This window comes from Botryllus schlosseri, chromosome 1 (genome assembly GCF_051294905.1).
Source record: "Botryllus schlosseri isolate E-star chromosome 1, Bs_hap1, whole genome shotgun sequence".
NCBI lineage: Eukaryota > Metazoa > Chordata > Ascidiacea > Stolidobranchia > Styelidae > Botryllus > Botryllus schlosseri.
The window spans coordinates 19,639,620-19,661,830 of NC_137236.1; the positions used below are offsets into that span (position 1 = coordinate 19,639,620).

Genomic DNA, 22,211 nt, shown 5'->3' on the forward strand with positions numbered 1-22,211 from the left:
TTTGCGTTACTTTCAGCAGCTTGATACCCTGCTCGAGCTCGTCAGCCGCCTCTGACAGCTTCTTTTTCTTCTTCCTAAAAATTTTTAGCATTCTTCGCATAATTTATGTAAATTTTGATTGTCTGTATATTAGTTCCGTGCCTTTTACTGGCCAGGGTAAGTACCGTTCTGAGGTAAATTACTCACGGACGTGGTTGTGTTGTCCCCGATCACTCGTCCTTGCGTCGTGGGTACGGAATGTCTTATGAAGATAACCGGGTCAGTTCTGTTGGTGATTACCACAGCAAATCCGTTATGTGCGACATGTAGTAGTTCGGTCGTTGTAGTGACGTCGTCAGAGAGACCTTCAGGAGTCTTCGTAGGATAGAATACCGGCGCAAGGTGTGCGTAGATCGATGCCAATATTATAAGCAGAGATATAACAGAAGTGACTACCGTCACACGGAGCACAATTCTCACGAGGGTCGTCCTTGAGAACATCAAAAGGTCAATGTTTTTACACCGGAAGTATCCCAGTGGTGCCTCCATTTGTGTCTTTATAGTGCAGCTCCATAACGATTGTTATGCGAGTCGTCTACACTTGGTTCGGATCACTTCACGGCAAAGAATTGACCTTTTATTGCACTGTACTGTCCAGACGACGTCCGTGGACGTTGATTGAAGTAGCAGTAGTTGCAGTAGTGGTATCTTTCAGCATCAGACAATGACCCTTAGGTCCAGAGTTCTAAACTAGCCTTATATAACGTGTGATTAGGCCTTAATACAACCAAATACTCCAATATACGTCCCACTTAGACTTGAATATCATATCAATCCTTGATAAATCCTACATATTTTACATCACATTTTCACAATTTGTGTGGAATATGCGCAGCCCGAATCTAAAATGGGGCCGACTCAACACTGATTATTCCAGATTTGGTTTTTCGAAAACAACGTACATATATATTTTTATATTTTTAATCTGCCAAGAGCCATATTTTTCGGTCGTTCATACGAAAGATCCAGAAGTGGGTGGTGTTATAAGTCTGTAGCTACGGAGAATTAACGAATAACATCGGCCCTGTGTAAATGAACACAGCGGTCGACAATCGCCATGAATACTGCAAAAGCAAAATCAACTATTCTATGCTCTTTCCGCGGCCTTTCTACAATTCACCTATTCACATCCCAGTATAGCACATTGGTTTCCGGTTCTTTTTGTGGAAAACGGACACCTCGCAACCCTATAACTTACATCCTATTCAATTGTCAATTCGTATGCTCGATCATGAATAAAACTTATGAACAGGCCGTGTTAACCTGTCATATACTAGGACAGTGGTTCCCAACCTTCTTCATATCGTTACCCCCAAGAAGAAAATGACGGATTGCAATCACCCCTTTTCAATAAATGACAAATTACAGCTTGCACTTAATTAAATCGAAGAACAGCACAGAGATGACGCCATAATGTACACTGAAAGTTACACTGTTAAAAATATCAAGTCCATGCGAAGGCTGATGCTGTTTTCGTGTTATCCAGTGGTCAAATATAAACAAAGGGTATGATAATAATTGACAGCATCCCTCATGTAATTGTCAATCGCAAAATCATTCAGTTTGATAGAAAACCCTCCTTCATAGCAATAAGTTGAAGGAAATTCAATCACAAGGTTCAATGCCATACGAAGATTGGTTATTCATTTTTGAAGGAGAACCCAGAAGGTTCGAAAATCTTCCCCTCGTTTCTTTAAAGGCATGTTGATGATTTCAAACTTAATTTTACAGACTAGACTAGACCAGCACTACACTTTTCTATACTAACAAGTATATTTCTACGATATTGTTAACGCATTTTAGGTGTAAAGCTAAACTTAGACGCCCCTTGTTGTCTTTCAATTTGTCAGCCTGCGCAACAATATATGATCCGCCCTACCACGAAATAAATTAGAATTACCTAGCCCTATACTGAACTACATTCGGCCCTGTTATTCGTAATCACTAATGGTTACTATGATATCACAGCAGGCATGGTGTACTAAGTGAAACGAAATATATAGGTCCACAAGCTCGCAAAGACATATGTTAGCCTACATTCATATTAACGTTTGGAAATACTTTGAACAGTGCAGCGTTATAAGTATAAAAATTTGAATTACCCCCCAGAAATTGGTAAATTACCCCTTTGGGGGTAATTAACCCCTGGTTAAGAACCACTGTGCCAGGAGGTCAAATATAGCTTATCATTTATTTTTTATTGCCATTTTTCATATCTATTTCTTAACCCCTCTGGCATCACCAAGGACTCTTATATTCACGGCGTAGAATGCTGTATAGTGCATTTATTAGCCTATATCAAACGAAAGTCGCTAAACATGCAGTGTCTGCTTTGTGTATGATACGCTCCCATGTTTAATACGCACCCTTAAAATAGCATGCAAATTTTAGAAAGGCCTGCACCCATGTATATTACTTGTTCTGCGTCTCAATGGGCGAGTAGTTGCGATTTTAGGGTGCGCTATCATTGCGTATTTGCGATGCAGTTATTAAACGATCATTACTCAATCAGTGGAATATTCTTTGAACGATAGCGGATAGCAGCCAAAGCTCGCAAGGCCGGCAGAGCGATAGTTTCGGCTATCGACACTATATCTTGTACACGATGTCCATGACAAGTGTGATAGGTCAGGCCAACGATTATGTCGTGCGTACCAGGCCTGCCGATGATGCGACCGATCGCGAAAGCATTTGTATCCTGCGAACATGGCATACTATATGTGCGATTGGGGGGGCCTGTCGTTGACGTGATGAATTGGCGATTACTGCCGCGTGCGCGCTGCGATCAGTCATAAAGAATCCGATAATTTAACTGCCTCAGTGTTTTGAGTTGGACATCTTCTTAGTATACTTTACATAATAGCATCTTAGCTCATACAACGAAATGGTTTTTAGCTCAGAATTACCCTTTACTGACCGCTATCAATTTTGTTAGCATACTCTCCACGCAAGGTCCGCTGCAACAATTCTATTCGCCTTGGGCACCTCAGAGCAAGATCGGGAAAGATCGGGAGCCACCTCAAGACGTACACCAATCGTCCATTGATCCATACCACAGGTTTGTCTTACACAATTAGTGTTTAGTATTTGATATTTTCCTGGCAATGGCGCACAAAATTAGATTGAAGACATAATATTTCAAAAGACACCCCCCATTAAAAAAACGCTGTTTAAAATACGTTTTGAACAAGGTGTTTCAAAATAACGCCTGATCCAAATGCAATCCCAACGGCAACGCCGATCAGTTACCACGGCAACAGGCGGGATAGCCAGTAGTGTAAAAATTGATCTGGTTTTAATTGGCAATTTGACACTACCCATGACGCGAAAACACGCATATGTGCGTGTTTACGCCCATATTTCCTTGCATTCACCATTCATTGCATTCATCTTCAGGGACCCTCAATGGTGTTCAATTTCTATAAAGTCTTGCGGTTCTATAGCGTTGAAATTCTATAGCTTTACAATTCTCACGGGTCGCTGTTTTTTTTCATTTGTACTATCGTCGTCACGTGTGGCATATGTAACTAATTTCGCCTAGTGCATGGTATTCGTCTAATAGATATCAGGTCCCAAACCCTAAATACAAAATACTTAAAACGCTTGACGCCTGTTAGTTAGCGAGTCCGCAACATCGCGCAAATGCCAACCAACCATCATTCTACCCCCCTCAACTAAACTGCATTGCGCGCATATCCACCAAATATATATATATATATTTTTTTTCTTTTTGGCCCATAATAGTCTCGTAAACTAGGTCGCGAAATAGGTTAGTAGGTTTGTGTATATCCGCGAATTGACGTCATTCCTGCGCAAGGTGCACATCTACCCTGTGCGATCAAGTCATAATTACCAATTATCGGGAAATGGAGCAATACAGCTCCGACGTTGTTATCATAAGCAAACAATTGTCGCGATGTTAGATCCGGAACCTCATTGTGATGTACGCCGGTAGGGGAATTCGATTAGAGATAGAGCTTCGGAGCTGGAGTCAGTTCTTTAGGGGTAGCGACGGCTTCGACGTATTTCATAAGATGCCATTGTATATGTAATGACCATATCTGCTGAGTTAACATAATTCAACAGCAGGCCTTTTCCCCCCTTTGGCGCTATCGTTCCCGACTAACCATGTTCTTGGGGATTCAACAGCAAGGCAGTCGTATGTTCCATATTCAATTTTCATACATTAGTGCTCAACCTCGGTATGCGAATTACGCCTGTGAATATTGTGGATATTCTGCATACCCGCAATTTCATCATCAGCACAACCTTATTGGCCAATTATAACGTTAACGAGTACAGTGCCAGTGTTAAAACGCCGCATCAGAATTTTAATGCTGTATACTGTACAGCATTGGCACGAAGCAAAGTGGGTTCCAGTGCAACTATGACGTTAGCGACAATTGACAAGTATTCATTATATCGCCACAAGCCGGCACAGCGGCACCCATGTACCGTTGCCGCATCCGATTTTACTGACGGCCAACAGACTCCAGATTACTATAGATAACCAACTTACGGGTAAATTAATCAAACTACTCAGAATTGCTTCACATGCCGCATGCGGTCTGCTGGCCTTATGCTCGACATCGCTATCCTAGGCCATCATTGTTCGAGAAATTGACAAGAATAAGAAAAGTCGCGGTATGCCATGCTATAGCGTCTCAAAGTTTCCAAATTGCAACTGTGTTGATGACAGCATAATCTTTGCTCAGATTATAGAAGAACCTACAAAAGAGCATGGCCCAAAGTACAGTCCTTCAACTGCTGCTGAAGTTTTGATGAAGCCCTCTTCATTCAGGCAGTTGCTGACTGATGATATCCACAAGAAAGACTGGATTCCCGTCATTATCCACACTTACTTTTTTTTTTTACGTGTTCCCGCACCAAATAAACCTGATTCAAATTTACTGGTCTCAGGAGCTTAAAACTGCTGCAAGGGACCAGACGAGTATATTGATATTACAGCAGATTTCTGTTGCCTTTAGTTACGGAAATTTTCCGTAAAACTTCCTACGGTCAGCATATGTAAAATCATATTACGGGGAGAGTTATTTCGAATTTACTGGTCTCATCAGCGTAAAACTGCTGCACTGGACCAGACCAGTAACTTGGTATTACAGCCGTTTTTCGTTACATCAGGTAACGGGAATTTTTCCGTAAAAACTTTAACAGTCAATCTTTGTAAAAAAAAATTACGGTCAATAATATTTTACGGGAAAATATTTTTCAAATTCACCGGTCTCAGAGTCGTAAAACTGCTGCCAAGACCAGACCAGTAATTTGGCATAGAATATTCTCAACAGTGTATTTCATCGTTGACGATCTTTCTGTGAGCACAAACGCGAAAATAAACCCTCTCTCGCAATTGCTAATCGGCTAAATCCGGCACTTTTTCATTTTCAGATGGGGCAGTCTCCAGAGAAAAAAATCGTGTGACAATTAAACACGTGAAGCACGAAGAACGATTTCACCACTTTTTTAGTCTATTGCAATGTACGACGATTTACCAAAAATGTGACTGCTAGACCCTCGATCTGCCAATGCGTATGAGTTGACATTTCAGTCATCATCATCCAAGTGTCGCGGCCACGCCGACTATATTTTTGGCTGGCCCTGCGAGCCCACAATCTGAGCCATTCAATTTTGATAATAATATATTGAAAGTTAGCTCACGCGCTACTCAAACCCACTCGCGGGTCACATATGGTGTTTACGTACATTTGTCACTCACACCCATGCTAGTAGGTGTGATCAAATATTGCACCGTTCTTTCATGCAACTATGAAGATTTTCTCCCTTTTAAAAAAATTAGTTTTGTGCTTTGATTTTCCAAAACTTGACCTTTGGAGTGTGGAATCTGTGTCGGTCAGGAACCCGGATAAATGAACAGGGATGCGACAAGTGTGCACTGCTAAATGTATCCTTGTGGAAAATTTAGCCGAATCATAATGCTGCTCACCGTATAAGAAGTGAGCACCCATCTGCTGAAGTAAGCTGTAGGTTGTATAGGGTATTGTCTTTCGAGGGTGAACTATCAATTGGAACGCGTGGTTTTGCCCACTTTATTGTTGTTCGTATCTCTAAATTATACGGTCTGTGCGCCGGCATCAGATATATCATTGACGAGAATATCAAATTCGTTGATTTTTTTGACCACCGCAAGATCCAGATCGGTTGCAACACAGCACCTGGAACGGGTATCGCAAAGCAACTCACGTTAGTGATTTAGTGAGCTAGCCATTGCTCCTCAACCCCCGAATGACGCGCAATGAAATAGGTATGGTCCAAATGAATGGCACTGAATCATCTTCGACGTGACGTCGAATTGGCATTACATTTTATAGTAATGGTTTTTGATGTAATTTTCCCTATTCTCTGATTTAAATTAAAATTAGTGTTATAGCTTCAAGGTTTTCTGTTCCAAGTCAACCTAGAAATTAGGGTTGCAGCTGCAGTTATATATATATATTATTTTTTTTTTAAACTTAGATTGTATTTGTAATAACTATATTTCCAATATTACAACTCCGAAACTTAATCTTGTTCAGTTCATGTCAAATCATGTTCAGTCTACCAGTCAATCAGGTCCATCATTTTATTCCTATAAGCACGAGATTGACGAATGTCTCAACAGTAAGTCTCGCTTGTTTTTCACTACGCAGTGTCCCCGCATTATCTCCAGAAGCGCCGGGAACCAAATCAGAATCAATATCAGGGAACTAAATCAGAATTAATATCAGAGCTTGAATTCATTTCGCAAATTAGATCAGAATTAGATTACCGTATGAGCACCCCGCTCCAATAAGACTAAAATTTACTAGCTATCCAAGTCTACCCAATCAGAATGATGTTACTGTTTTAGTATCGCCGCTGACATCGATCGTACGTAGGCTAAACGTTTTCTTTATTTGTTACCCTAATACGTTTTTAATTATTGCGGTTTGCGTGACCTAATTCCATATGTTGAGAAGTTCTCGTGTCAGAACGAAGCCAGGAATTGTTACGTGTTAGTTGCCTGTGATTCGTAAACTAAAAAATCTTTGCCGCGCGATTATTTGTGACACGAGATCCGATTTCAATCTTTTGCGAATGATATTCAGGACAATCCCGAGGAGAACGAAGTTAAAGAGATTCCCGACAATCCAAAGGACAGGGAAGACAAGCGGGACGAAGCGGCCCATAAGCGAAGATCAAAACTACAGGCCATCCAGGATTTTCTGCATCTCAACTGAGAGGTAACGTGTTATAAATTTTACTATGACTCCCGATCCCTGGCTCAAGGTGCGATTTTCAAAAGATAAGAGGTGTGACCGCAAATTCGAATTCTTCATTATGCAGTACAACATTTCCCGAACCCTTTCGACTTGTAGTTTTTCGTTGACTCCAAAAATCGCCTTCTAAACAGTAGTGGTCAAAATTGACCGAGCGCTTCCCCTTACAGCACCTAAGTAGCTTTATCTACTATTTTCACATACCCGAGTGGTCCCTTTATTTATATTACTTACGCGTAGTAATAATTTTAAAGACTCGAGTCGTGTAACAAAACACAATTTTTTGTGAGTACCGTAAACCGGGGCAACTTTGGACATTAAATAGTAAAAGGTTACGGTAGCTAAATTATAGTTTTACGGCGGAATGTGGCCGTACGACCGCGAGTACCCTTGGCACCCTTGGTCTGACCGAATTCAGGATGAACACTTGAGCAATGCTGCAACGTATTGGGAATGCTAAACACGAATCTGAGCTGTAGCGGTGATTTCCTCAAGAATCATTAGACAGATATCGCAAGCTGAGCACATGCTAGCTCCACCCTGTGTCAAAGAGAACTTCTAAGTCCATGACCATAGGTTAAATGATGAGAAACATTTGCTTACGGCCTCACATTTTAAGATATTACACATCCAGTCAACCTGCCCTGAAGCATAAACCGGCGTATTTATTGTGATAACTATAGTCACCGACTTCTCGGTTCATTTGCGGATCCGGTACATCCCACTACACCCCATTCGAGTGGTACACCCCCTTTTAAATATATTATGGTACACCCTGAGGTGTGCGAAAACCCCGGTTGGAGATCACTGCCTTAGACGATTCGAGGTGCAATGGCACGCTACGCTGCATAGCATAGTGTAATTTTAGATCTAATAAAAAAGGTATCAGAGCATAGCAACAACAACTTACACACTTTACAGCGCGAGGGGATAAACACTTTGATGTATTTTAAGGCAGGTATAGTATGAGGCGATTGCGAAAAACAGTAGCTCCAATCACAGGGTAGGGCGGTACGAAATTTGATTATTTATGTGCTACAAATTAACTCCCGAATTCTTGGTAGGTATCGATAAATTTTGAGGTTTTCTTCGCACCGCTCCCGAGTCAATATGACTTCATTTTCGATTTTAATATAGTTTGGCCCTTAGTGATTATATCCCTACATTACAGATACGGGCAGCAGAGGGAGATGATGCGCGCCATATAGAAACACAAATTGGACTCGTGTACCCCTCACTGCAACTACAATCTTGATAGGAAACTCCAGGTCAGTGCACTTCTGTATCCTGTTTGCCCCCTCAATAAGTTATGTATCAGACAACCAACACTTTAACCACACAAATCTACGTTAACGAGTTATCCGACTCAAACACAACTCCAAAAACGAACATTCAAACAGTACTAAAGACTTGCGCAAACCTTCTCGCCCCCACCTAATACTATTCTTTATCAACAGTTTAGTTTTTCCTGCCACGCGATAGTTGTTATACACGATTTTTGGTTATTTCGTCGAGCAACACCTCTAAAATATTTTTGAGACCCGTTATTGCAGTACTTTCTGTAAATAACATATATTAATAAGAATACGACAGACATGCATACTGCGACAATTATGGAATGAATGTTTCCCGGATTTATCAATCCTCCGCCATTGTATAATTTAGTAAAAATGTTTCTTACCGTGTAAGTCCGTTCAAGTATTTGTAAGTTATACAACTCTTCGTAAAAATCAAAATCACTTTGGATCAAAATCAAAATCACTTTGGATCAGTCAGTCATATGCGGTGTTCTGCGATGTGCTGTGCTCATTGAAGATCGTCCTCTTTAGTACTGTGTTTCCTGATCCGATCGGCAGAGTCTGTCTGTTGGTAGTTGACGACAAGATCGCCGTATCGTCCCTCGGATCAATTGTTGTTGGTCCAGATGTGCCATCTCCTGATGAAATTGAAGTGGTTATTTTGGAACTTACCTTTCGATCATGCTGTTGGAGTTGGTGATCCGGCCCGGTGATGGAGAGGTGCGTATTCGTCACATAGTACGGATCTGTTTCGGTTGTTCTTCCAGCCCGTTTTGTTTCCATCACATCTACGCGGCGTTGCATTGATATTGTGCGTCGATGATTTACGCGCAATGGTTGCGTATAAGGCTTGGTTTTTAGGTTAATTTCGAACGTCTCTAGTAGTCGTTTCTAAGGCATTTTTTACATTTCATTTTTCGCACCAATAGTCCGTGCTCCCTTAGAAACCATACGTAATCACCTACGTTGGGCAACGCTCCCGCTTGAATTGATCGCAATACGTTGTATGTCCTTCCATGAACGCCTACGTAAGCTAAATGGTAGGGCATGTGCAGGTTTTCGCTTTTCGGGTATCTGCTGTTTCTTGTGGGGAAACGCCATTTTTTTTCAACAGCGCGTCGCTAGACGGTTCTCTCCTATCTGTTTCCGTGCTATGGTTAGGCAGGGCGGATAATTTACTTGCTCCATATAAGATCTAGTGAATTTAAAAACCTTCATTTCAATGTTCATGTACAGCACACATCTTATTAAAGTGAAACATTCACACTCCTATCGCACACCCACAATTCAGTGTTCCACACTGGCGCCGTCTCTATTTACGGCGCTTACTACACTTGAACCGAATTTTATGTAGGCCTACCATCAATCACTGTTATTAGTAACGATATTGCCAAAATTTGACATTATTTGCAAATTGCAATTCAGTTGCATAGAGGAAAAAATCACATTATATGCGTCTTTGCGACGCAGTCACAAATTGATGCAAATTTTGGAATTATACCATGATACTGTGACAGAGTAAAATACATCGCCTGGTTTTGTAAAATATCGATGTGAATATATCTAAACGCTGCTAATATTCCTCACTTTTAACAGTTTCCGGTCGCATTTTCAAGTACCAGTACCAATAGACCAAATCCCAATAGGGTGGTTACTTTACTATTCTTCGAAATTACAATGAAACGTCGGCATTGGCCGTGTGAGTCAATACACAGAATGACTCGAGTCGAGTCGAGTCATTTCCGTATTTTGAGAAAACGACTCGAGTCACGTCGAGTCCTCAGAAAATCGTGACTCGAGTCATTGCAACCCTGCATTTAACCGTCACTGTGTCATATAATTTTCGAAGTACATTAGTACTATTGTTAGAGTTCTCTTAAGAAAGTAGCCGGAGTCGGTACGTTTAAGACTCAGTAGTCGGAGTCGTAGTTGGAGTCGACTCCCCACTGCCCTGCCAGTAAGAAATGCGATATTGTAGCTTTGATGAAAACGAGTAGGAATACCAGAAGCCAGAATAAGAACCCGAAGCAGCATGGGGCCTATCAGACGGTAAAACATAACGAATTCCTGTGACTACGGAACTTGTTTCAGAAAAAAAAACCTTTGTAGGATTCCAGTCTGCTAGAGCAAAAAGATTCTGATCATGTAGTTCTCCATCGACAGATTTGGCTCCCTCGGTAATGGATTGCATTATCTTCGCGTTATCGCTGTCCTTGGTGACGGCAGCTCATGGGCAGAGCGAATCCGTCTGTGCTAAGCTACTGGGCTTTTATCAAACAACTTGTTCGCCCGGCGTAGAGGAGAGGCTATCCATTGCTGTACAGGGCCCGCCCGGCAAACGTGGTGCGCACGGTGAAAAAGGAGACCGGGGAAGTCCGGGTAGAACCGGTGTATCCGCCGAGATTGACTACGATCGAGTTGAAAGCATCATATCAGGGATATTTGCGGAAGGTGACTTAGGCTAAATCGTCATAAATCAGTTAACACCGAGCATGGATTTAAAATTATAAACCGACATATTCCGGAGATTAACCGCAGAGATGGTCATCATCGAAGTATTTCCAGGTATTCGGAGTATTCAAGTGGATTTGGTCTACATAGACTATACTTACCCAAATGGTTATGCTTTTCTACTACATTCATTTCGACTTGAATATTTTAGAACAGTGGTTCCCAACCTTTTTGTCTTCATTCCCACTTCCCCGCCAAAAAACGTTGATCTTGGTCCCCCACAGTGTGATAAACCTAACTTCTGGGGGTAAAGCCCCCCAGGACCCCTCGGTAAATATGATCGGGAATTGCATGTACTTTGTTATCAATTTTTTGTTCCCTCTCTGCTCACGAAATAAGATTTACCGGTAGAGCTGAGTGAGGTGTGTTGGAAAAGATAGGACCCCTAAATAAGAATTAAACATTTTGAGGCGGACCCCTTCGTACATTGACTTCATTACATTATGCTATTTCGTGACCTCCTATATCTGCTATGTCAAAAGATAAGGCACACACGATTTCAAATTGGTATTGCTTTACTGGCAAATAATTTTCCCTGCGGGATGGCATTTGCCCTGTGGGGTTCATATCGCCAGGACAGGAACATTCGGCGCAAGCTATTTAGCCGCCTATGGACAATTAAACTTATATGTATATTGTATATATATCGAAGTTTTCGGTCATCAAAAAGCCATTCCATCTCGGCCAAGGTCTTCTCGCTGCTGATCGTTCTGGCACATTTCTCGGAGTTGCATGTTACATGGCCTTGGTGCGTCGTGGCGCAGTAATGGCCGACGCCGAAGTCTCCATTTCTATAAATTCTACGTATTTTCGTTTGGGAAGGATACCGAATAATCAGATATTCGACAATGTTAAACCGCGCACCCAGCGCGAAAATTGTTTGATAAAGTGGCTTAAATTTCTGAAAAAAAAACTTTGATTTATGTTAATTCACGAAATAATTGTGGGCCTCTTCGTGCTCGCCCCCTTCCCAATTGGGGGTTTGGGGTCCGTCAGTTACGGTCCTGCTCCCCACTTCCCAGCACTTTTGTCATCACAGAGCAGCTATCCGCTGGTTTGACTACACAAGACATACAACCACACCAAGTACGCAAGACGATCGCCTTTACCTGCAACATAAAACGTATTGTGAACCGATTCCAGTAACGCTCAAAATGTCGCGAAAGCGTTATTACACGTCAAACTAGTCGTGCTGGATGCGTTTGTGACGCTATGATTGTTGATCTAGAGTTAAAAATGAGGTTTTGTGAGCAACACGCAATATAATTTTCGATACATACATTCCAGAGCAGTTGACTGGTAACGGTAATTGCGCATGTGTCTCCGTGAATATGTATACTGTCCTGTATATAATTTTGAACAAATGCGTCTATTCGCCACCAGAAATCATTGAATTTTCCACCAGTGGGGAATTCCCCACCGTTTGGGAACCACTGTTTTAGAAGGTAAAATCACCTACTTTTCATAATTGTTCATTTGATTGTTGTATTCATAGTGTTTGTCGACTGCTATGCTCTGCTACATCAGGCCAATCTTCTTCATTTATATTCCATAGCTGCCGACTTGTAGCACGGCCCACTTCTAGGCTTGTCATAATTAAGAACTCATAAACGTTGAATGTTGAGTTGACATCCCTTTTGGAGTGACACTGTCAAAAACCGCTCGAAATCGTCCCTTTATAACCGTTAACAGAATATTTTTTCCCAATTTGCGTTCTTTGCGCAGATGCACCAAGTAATTTCAAATGTGAAAATTTCGACAACTGCTGACTGTGTGCGATCTCGCGACCAAATTTACTTTGAGACTATATACTTGCTTGGGCATCTTTCAGTCCTTTCATTGTCTAGCTCAGTGGTTCCAACCTGTGGTACGCGTAGTCTAGTTTTTTGACTAGCGGTGAAAAAACAATTCCATGCATCCCATCAACCGTGGCTGATAATGCCTAATAGTTTAATAGGGTGATTTTTTGACATGTCGAAATATGTCAAAATTTTTGTCCAAATTGAAGCGTTAGGTGAAAAAAAATTGTCAAAATTGTTTAGAAAATCAAATTTTTTCGACCCCTCCATTTCGTTTGTATCGTAGATTTCGCACTGTCGGTGAACTTATCATTTGATATTTCACAGCTTGTAGCCTACAATTTTAACATTATGTGCGAAAACACCTAATTTGCATACGTGAGGGCAAAATTAAGTTATTTTAGGTCAAAATCCTCCGTTTTTTATGTAAAAACATCGCCCTTGTTATTACCCCCCACCTAGGTCAAATACGTGATTATGACGTCACAAACGGTGAAACAATTTTGACCGCCTACGGCGCGCGTAACTTGTGTAGGTGGCAGACATGGGGTGATTACTTCATGAATGTAATCGATTGCGATTACGATTACTTCTGAATCACGCGATTACGATTACGATTACGATTACAGCAAAATCAGGAAGTAGTCGATTACGATTACGATTACACTGGAAAAGTAATCACGATTACTCACGATTACATTTATTTTGCATCGTAGTAGTTATATTGGAAGACAATTATACATGGATTGCGCTGAAAAGGCCTGATGATATAAAAACTGTCTTTACAAAAGATGGGAAATTTCTCTGTTACGTCATAAATCATAATGTACCATTGCCCATTTTATAGAGGACGGTTTATCGCATACAACGTTTTGCATTCTTGCCAGGTCCATAACTGCCGCACCCCAAATTCCCCAATAGGGTGGGGAGCGTGGTTGGAGGGTACTCAAAAAGTATTTCGTAAACCAACATAAATTATAGAGTATTTTCGATAGATGTCATTAACTTGGAAATTATCTTTGAGCTTTGCGATTTAAATGTCTCTAGATAACTTGATTTCGAAATGCATTTCCCCTCAAGAAATAAACATGTATAATTCATAGTAATAGGCATTTAGGTGCCAGTCAATACCGCTCCTCGACACATCAAAAGACATATGCAGTTTCGGCCAACATGAGACTCCACGAAGTGCGCTACTAAAGGAATACATTGGCCGAAACTTATGGTATGTGTCCATTGTCAATAGTCGCGCTGGGTGGGCGTGACTAACAGTCCATTCCTTTCAATCTGAGCCCACGATGCAAATTGCACCCGAGCACCCATAGGGCATTAGACATGACAATTTTTTGTGTGCGTTTCACGCAAGTTTTTCTTTTAGTCTGCTATGTTTGGGCCACTACAATCAATATCTTTTGGTTATATAACAGACCGGAGGTCACGAATTAACAACATACAATAAAGCAACTATTGCAAGATAGACCAGATTCTAGAATTATGAATTACGCGCCCCTGCTCTTCAGGTAAATCTGGCCACTGGAAGCTAAGATAGGATTAAAAACGCAATATAATGCAATTAGCAATATTTTTGATTAAATTAAATCTTCAACTTCAAAATTGACTACTCTATGGGGGCCCAAGACCGATGTTTGGGTGGGGTAAAATTTTGCTGTTTCGAACCTGATTTTTGCTACAAGCCACGCTAACATGCTATATAAGCCGATGGCTATGGCGGCAGGTCCAAATGTTCAGTAAAGAATTGTGAAATAGCGATTGGCGCCCGTTTTGAGTAGAATAATATGAGAATACGACAAAGTGAACATAAAATTCTGCCTTCAACTTAATGCAGATAATGTAATGCAAGCTGCCATTACGAAAACGGCAAAACAACGGCTCAGTTATGATATATATCAGCAGCTGTTGATTTTAATGCTTCGTTATGGAAACCGTAATGTTTTATTTGACGAGTACAAAATTTCAAACCTTTGTCTGGTGTACGTTCGTACCATATAGGCCTACTGCTCGCCAACCAGCAACGGTGAAACTGCATTTACCTATAGAATTAGAAGTATTAGATTCTATACTTTAACTAAGCAGAACCAAACATCAATACAAAAGTTGCCATTTTAACTTAGGTATAAAGGTGATGACTTATCCTGTTGCGAGATAGTGCTGTCTGAAATGTATTGATAACCCGATATACAGCACGGTGGGTTTTCTTACAATCACATTAATGTACATCGAATATCTATATTTACTATGCGTGGACACTTCTTACGTAAAGACGAGCAAAGCTCATAGACTACATCTGACGTAATTCAGTGTTGGGATCAAGTCACTACCTTCGAGTCACGAGTCATTTCGAGTCATTGCCCATTTTGACTCGAGTCAAGTCAAGTCAATCGATTTTCAAAGGTGACTTGAGTCAAGTCAAGTCACTCGATTTTCGGAGGTGACTCGAGTCAAGTCGAGTCAAGTCAAGTCAAGTCACGAGTCAAGTCACAATTCATGTCAAGTTGCCTTTTCGAAGCCCGAGGCATGATAACGTCATTGCATTTTGAAAGCTGTCTGAAAAACAGATTGAGTGGTCATTGATTTTGAACCGATGAACGAATATAGAGTTTAATATTCACGCAAGAAGCCGCTGTATCGCTCACAGATACGTAGAACTGCTAGACCACAGTTTATAGTTACCAGCCTAAATAGAGGATAGATACGAATTGATAGGATGCAATACATTACCCATTTACAAATCGATATGATACAAATCGAGCCTGTTGAGGAGTTGGTTGAGGTTGAGGAGTATATTATAAACTATATTCGAATTCAATTTCAATAAAACAAGAGGTTTGGTTGAGGTAAAAAACAGAGATTAATTACTTTACTATACTAGTTTACGACAACGTAAGCTGTAAGCTTCGATCACTTCGTTTGCGGTCAATTTATTTGTGATGTAACAATGGAGGCTCAGTAAAACGCACGATCATTAAATGATTGGTCGCGATCACGGTTGCACCAGCGTTTCGCGAACAATCCGAATATATGCAAGATTCAGTGATCTTTATCGACACCGATTATTTGATGACTCGAAATTGACTCGTGAATTCTGCTCCGAGTCACGAGTCAATCCATATTTCTGATACGCCGAGTCAAGTCAAGTCAAGTCATTTTAGCAAAGTGACTCGAGTCAAGTCAAGTCATTCGAAAAAGGTGACTCGAGTCTGACTCGAGTCAAGTCATGACTCGAGTCATCCCAACACTGCGTAATAATGAGCAGTGGCATTTGAAAATCAGACGTTTGCGCTTTCAATAACTAGTATAATATCTCTTCCCTTTTCACGAGTGTTCAGTTCATGTCAAAGTCCTTGCACAAATATAAAGTAATCGTTCTTTCACAAATAAATCGATTAAATATGGGAAGTAGTCGATTACGATTACGATTACTTCGGGATTTTTTCAAATGTAATCGATTGCGATTACGATTACTTGAAAATGCTGTAATCGTCGTAATCGATTACGATTACTAATCGCGATTACCCCATGTCTGGTAGGTGGTACGCGAAAACTGCATAAAACCTCGATGTGGTACGTGGATGGAAAAAGGTTGGGAACCACTGGTCTAGCTTCTACGTGAAGTAATTTTGACATGAAAATCCCTACTTTCTACTTGTATTTAGATTTAAATTTACTGTATGGCTCCGACTTCCAATTAACAATCAACACTGACTATTTTGGCTATACCTCTGAATGTAATTTACCGCCGGGCAGGCATCCAGATTTATATTTCATCCGAATTACACACTCTTGGTCCTAATCTGATTGGTATAAACGTAACGTATGCAAGGATATAGAGTTATGCTGACTGTTCGCATGCGACACGGTTCCTGCAAGCCCGGTGTTTTACTGCAATGCGTTACAGTTCAAGTATGATTTATTCTGGAGGTCGATATTCATTTCTCAAGAATTATATATGACATTGGCCTCCAGGGTTCACTCTTGACAAAAACGCACACACTAGCTTTCGGCATTGTATCTGGAATCCAGATATGGAGACAGGAGCCACTACAATAGTGTGTCCATAGTGTCCTATATGGTGTCGACACAGGCAAAACTCACGCCTCAGTGAAATTGTATCACGTCACAATTTCCATTTGGCTACAGGCAATTTGACGGTCATTCTTGACCGGCTTGCCGAGCATTAAATTTGGTAAAACGGGTATCGATCGAAAGCTGACTCTGCACTGATTACGAAAATATAAATTTTATTCCGTTCGTGTCCCTTGAACTCCCACAATCAGCCTCGAATTTTTCATTGTTATGGAGATTGGCATTGGAGATTGGCCAAATTTAATGCTCGGCAAGCCGGTCAAAAATGACTGTCAAATTGCCTGTAGCCAAATGGAAATTGTGACGTGATACAATTTCACTGAGGCGTGAGATTTGCCTGTGTCGACACCATATAGGTGTGTCAGCATCTGGATTAACTGGGTAGCTGTGCTGGTTAGCACATAATTCATTCACACGCATGCAGCCTAATCATAGTAATGCATGATCTCTTAATCCATCGCGATTATAAGTTACTGTGATTTATACAAGCGTATCGCGTCGGAAGTTGAGTGACATGATTTGAAACCTGCGTCTTTCATAGATTACATGACTGTCGGATCAATAGCACAACCGGCCTCCAGTTGTAAAGAGATCAATCGAGTCAGCACAGGGGCGGACAACGGACTCTACTATTTGCGAGATACGGAGGTTGATGATACGTTCTTTTTTTGCTTTTTGTTCTTCCAAAATTTATTTACAGGTAATGATCTAAGTAATAACACTAACGGGCGTATAATATGCAGATAGCGTGTTCCGTCTACAAACATTTAAAGTCCATGTTGTGGCAAATTGATAGAAAGATCGATGGCACCGTTCTCGAAATATCCAATATTCTGGATCATTACTAATGACCCCGTTCGCTAAAATAGAATGAAATGATAGCTGTACAATAGGGCTGTTCAAAAATAACTTTTTTCCGGATTTCAGCCATTCAGGCATTAAATTGTCAGGTTACCATAACAAAGCCTGCATACCAAATTTGGTTCAATTCCAACAAGTTGGGGTTGACAAATTTTTTGTCAACCCCATGAAAAAGTCGAGTTGTCTTTAAAAAGGATGCAAAACAAATTCGGCTCGATTCCAACCCATACAAGCGGAGTTATTTGAGTTTTTCGTTGATAATCCTCGGATTATCGCCGAGGAATTGAGTCAAATTTGTTTTGCATCGTCTCTGAAGACAGCTCAACAATTTCATGGGGCTGACGGAAAAATTTAAATTTTTTTATAAAATTTTCCATTATAAATTAAAAATTTTAATTGGATCTGCGGAGCCTTATACTTGTTACAATTGAACCAAATTTGATGCGCAGCGTTTTTTAGGGTAACCTGACAATTTAATGCCTGAATGGCTGGAATCCAGAAGAAAAAGTAATGTTTGAACAGCCCTACTGTACAACCAGGGGCGAAGTCAACAGGACAATTCCAAGAGGGGAAGCGACTCGTCCTGATGTGACGCAGACATAAAAAGAGACGGAAAAATGTCCAAAACATGATTAAGGTGGCTAGTTAGCGTACTGGTATAATCCACAGCTACAACCTAAAAAACCAACGTGTTGTGGGTCCGACCGAGGTCGACTCCATAATTCCTATACCTAAGTGTTGGCGGTTTATCTATAGGCTCCTCCTCGCCACGTGCTTTTCAGCCGTTCATTCTCTACTTCTAAGTGCAGTAAGTTTTTACATGTCTTGGAAAATGCTATTTCTAATTGTACCATGTACCAGTGTTGTGATGACTCGAGTCAGACTCGAGTCACCTTTTTCGAATGACTTGACTTGACTCGATTCAATTTGCTAAAATGACTTGACTTGACTCGGCGTATCAGAAATGTGGATTGACCCGTGACTCGGAGCAAAATTCACGAGTCAATTTCAAGTCAGCAAGTAATCGGTGTCGATAAAAATCGGTGTCCTGCATATGTTCGGATTGTTCGCGAAACGCTGGTGTAATCCATGATCGTGCGTTTTACTGAGCCTCCATCGTTCGCTCACAAATATATTGACCGCAAACGAAGTGATCGAATCTTACAGCATACGTTGTCGTAAACTAGTATAGTATAGTAATTGAATAGTAAAATGTCTATTTCTGTTCTCACCTTCCCCAAACCTCTTGTTTCATTGAAATTGAAATCGAATATAATTTATACAGTCCTCAACCATTGCCACAGGCTCGAATTGATTCATCTCAATTTCTAAATGATGGGTAATGTATTGCATCTTATCAATTCGTTTTTCTATTATTATTTTATTTTGGCTGGTAACTATAAACTAAGGCTATGCAATTACTTACGTAGTTTAGCAGTTCTGCGTATATATGAGTGATACAGCGCAGCGCCTTCATGCGTGTATATTCAACTCTATATTCGCTCATCGGTTAAGATTCAATGACCTGTATTCCAGACAGCTAGCAAAATGCAATGGCGTAATCATGCTTAATACTTCGAAAAGGCAACTTGACTTGAATGGTGACTTGACTCGTGGATTGACTTGACTCGAGTCACCTTCGAAAATCGATTGACTTGACTTGACTCGAGTCAAAATGTTCAATGATTCGAAATGACTCGAAGGTAGTGACTTGATCCCAACACTGCCATGTACTGTACAGTGTACATAAGTGTGAATTCACAGCACTGCTACTTCCGTGGCCCATCGGCCATCACCCATTTCGAGTTAATGACACATATTCTATGTATAGAGAATAGGTGTCATTAACATTCACCAGGAATATTTATCTCTGAAGGGGAATGTATTCCAAACGTACTGCGACTTCAACATCGCAGGCGGCGGCTGGACTCTGGTCGCGTCCGTTCACGAAAATAACATGAAAGGGAGATGCACGGCCGGCGATCGCTGGTCGAGCGAACAAGGAAACGGCGCCAGTCATCCGGACGGAGACGGATTTTGGGAGAACAGAGCCACGCACGGGTCGGCGACTTCTGCGGCGAGCGACGATTACAAGAATTCCGGCTATTTCGCCATGAACGCTACCGACGTCATGATATGGCAAGTGCCCAACGATACTCCTCTCACCGGTTTTGGCTCAAGGTTAGTAATGCGAGATGGCTATGGAGCTCTAGTGTTCAAAATATTTGGAGTAATGGTAATGTGGTCACATATAAAATAATGGATGGCAATACCGCGAGTGTCATAATAGCAGGGCATTCAAATAAGCGTGTAGAAATGTTGAGACAACATCATGGGTTGGCCACTACATAACAGAAAAGCGTTGTACTTAATGTATTTGATGTTGCAAAACGACCATTACCCAATCGACTTTGAAGGCTTTCACGGTGGGAAAACAGCATCGAAATTATATAACAGTCGTTGCTAATATAACTCTTAGTGAAAGGGGCATTTAATTTCAGAGCACGAAAAACCCGTATCTTCCTACCCCGATAATCTACTCATTACAATTAGTAATCGATTCGGATTCGAGCACTCAAATCATTGTGCGTAATCCAGCCCTAATTATATTAATCACAAATAACAATGATATATTATCTTTAAAAGTGAATTTTATTCTGAGTCTTGGATAAAGAATTTGGGGCACAAGATGACAAATTAATCGAAGACCTTACATGTTTTTGTCCTTGGCGTTTCTGCCGCATACAATGGAACCTGAATGTGAGTCGTCTATGATTGTGAGGTAAAATATATAGGTCTACAGGTATCTTAATTACCCTCCGGGGTTCTAGAATCATCTCTTATTACGCCAATTCACTTGAATACCAATCACACCTGCCGAGTGCAGTTCTAATCATTGGTTCCCGTGTCACCTATTGTATTTCCCATCCCTCTTTACACTCTGAACACCGCTTTAGAGCTTTCCTGAAGTATCGCACATCAAATGGCTTCATGACGCGCTTTGGCGGTAATCTCGCGTCGCTGTTCTCGCTTCATTACAATATAAAATCGAAGCAATACCGGACGAATCTGGACAACGGTCCCGCAATTCCTATCACGTGGGAGGTCGGAAGCAATCAGGACTTGATGAACCTGTACGGATCAAGCATCAGAGGCGAAGTAGACGCTGGATATATCCAGGTAATTTCGCATGTCTGCGCTGTGTCAGGTTGTTTTAGTAAACAGTGATATATATAACGCGTATATTATCATCATCAAGTGATGATTGGTAGATATGGCCGAAGTAGTTAGCGGTGACGCCGTACATTCCCATTCAATTACAGGTATGTAGCCATTTCCACGACATGTCTAACTTACTTTAAATGGAAGTAGAAAATGAATGTCTTGAAAGTACTGAAGTAGTTCCAAAAAGTAAATTTATTCCAGGGGTCGCACGTTTTTAACACTTAATCGGGGGTTTAAACTTCGCGAGTTTAAAGCTGGTGATTTATTATTCCCGCCAAATTTGGTTCTGGGAAACACTCAAGCAACATGATACAGGCAAATTCAAGTATTGAGTTCAGCTGACAAAATATCGATTGGTTCCGATGCCGTCGGAGAATAAGACAAAATTTTGCCATAAAAACTAACGCTTTTTGTAACGTAACACTCATACGTCATACACCTATACAATCCCTACAATACGCATATCGCGTACGGTGGCTCAGTTACTTGGGTAGTGAATATAGTTCGTTACGATGCAATCAATGAGTCAACCTAGCTAACACTTGGGATGTAGTAATGGGTAGCGAGGTTCAGTTAGTATATCATTATTTGGTAATGTTTAATCACTTACGTATGCGTTATAGTTCCGGGCGATCAATCACGAGCGAGACGCATTCGCCATTTGCCCAGGCGTGAAGATCAAAACGGGGAAGGGCAATATCGAACACGCGTGTATCGGGAGCACCAGCAATTCCCCAGCTCTAACACACTGCGGCGATTATGCGTGGAGAGATATCGATGATCAGAGATGGATTGCTTACCGGCTGAATCAGAGGATGATTGATTCTGTTGTGATGATATTTTACAGATGATTTCTTAACCCGCCAGATCGCAGAAAAACATTGCATTTCCAAATGAATGTTTTGCATGAATGTTATGTGGAAATAGTACAATCGCTTCACTTGTGTCGAAAGGACGTCATGAAATTAAAGTTCAGTGTCGCGTTGAGCTGCAAATTCCGTTCGATTTTATTTTATTGTCACCTATATATCGTATTCCCTGTGTCGGGACTACGGTATTTACTGGAGTGATTTCTGCCGTTACCGAGCACTGACTAGGCC

General features: G+C 41.1%; 1 protein-coding gene and 1 long non-coding RNA gene across 2 annotated transcripts; both read left to right on the top strand.

Annotated features, from left to right (window-relative positions):
- The first annotated feature begins 782 nt into the window (after positions 1 to 782).
- LOC145444318 (uncharacterized) lies at positions 783 to 5,975 on the top strand. Its single transcript, XR_013916652.1, has 2 exons — positions 783 to 3,097; positions 5,446 to 5,975. It is a non-coding gene; the product is annotated as an uncharacterized LOC145444318 (long non-coding RNA).
- Positions 5,976 to 10,778: 4,803 nt separating this feature from the next.
- On the top strand, positions 10,779 to 21,988 carry LOC145444700 (intelectin-1b-like). Its single transcript, XM_080322708.1, has 5 exons — positions 10,779 to 11,062; positions 17,567 to 17,673; positions 19,763 to 20,067; positions 20,844 to 21,066; positions 21,735 to 21,988. The coding sequence occupies exons 1-5, from the start codon at positions 10,792 to 10,794 to the stop codon at positions 21,960 to 21,962; spliced, it is 1,134 nt and encodes a 377-aa protein (XP_080178834.1). The 5' UTR covers positions 10,779 to 10,791; the 3' UTR covers positions 21,963 to 21,988.
- Positions 21,989 to 22,211: the final 223 nt, after the last annotated feature.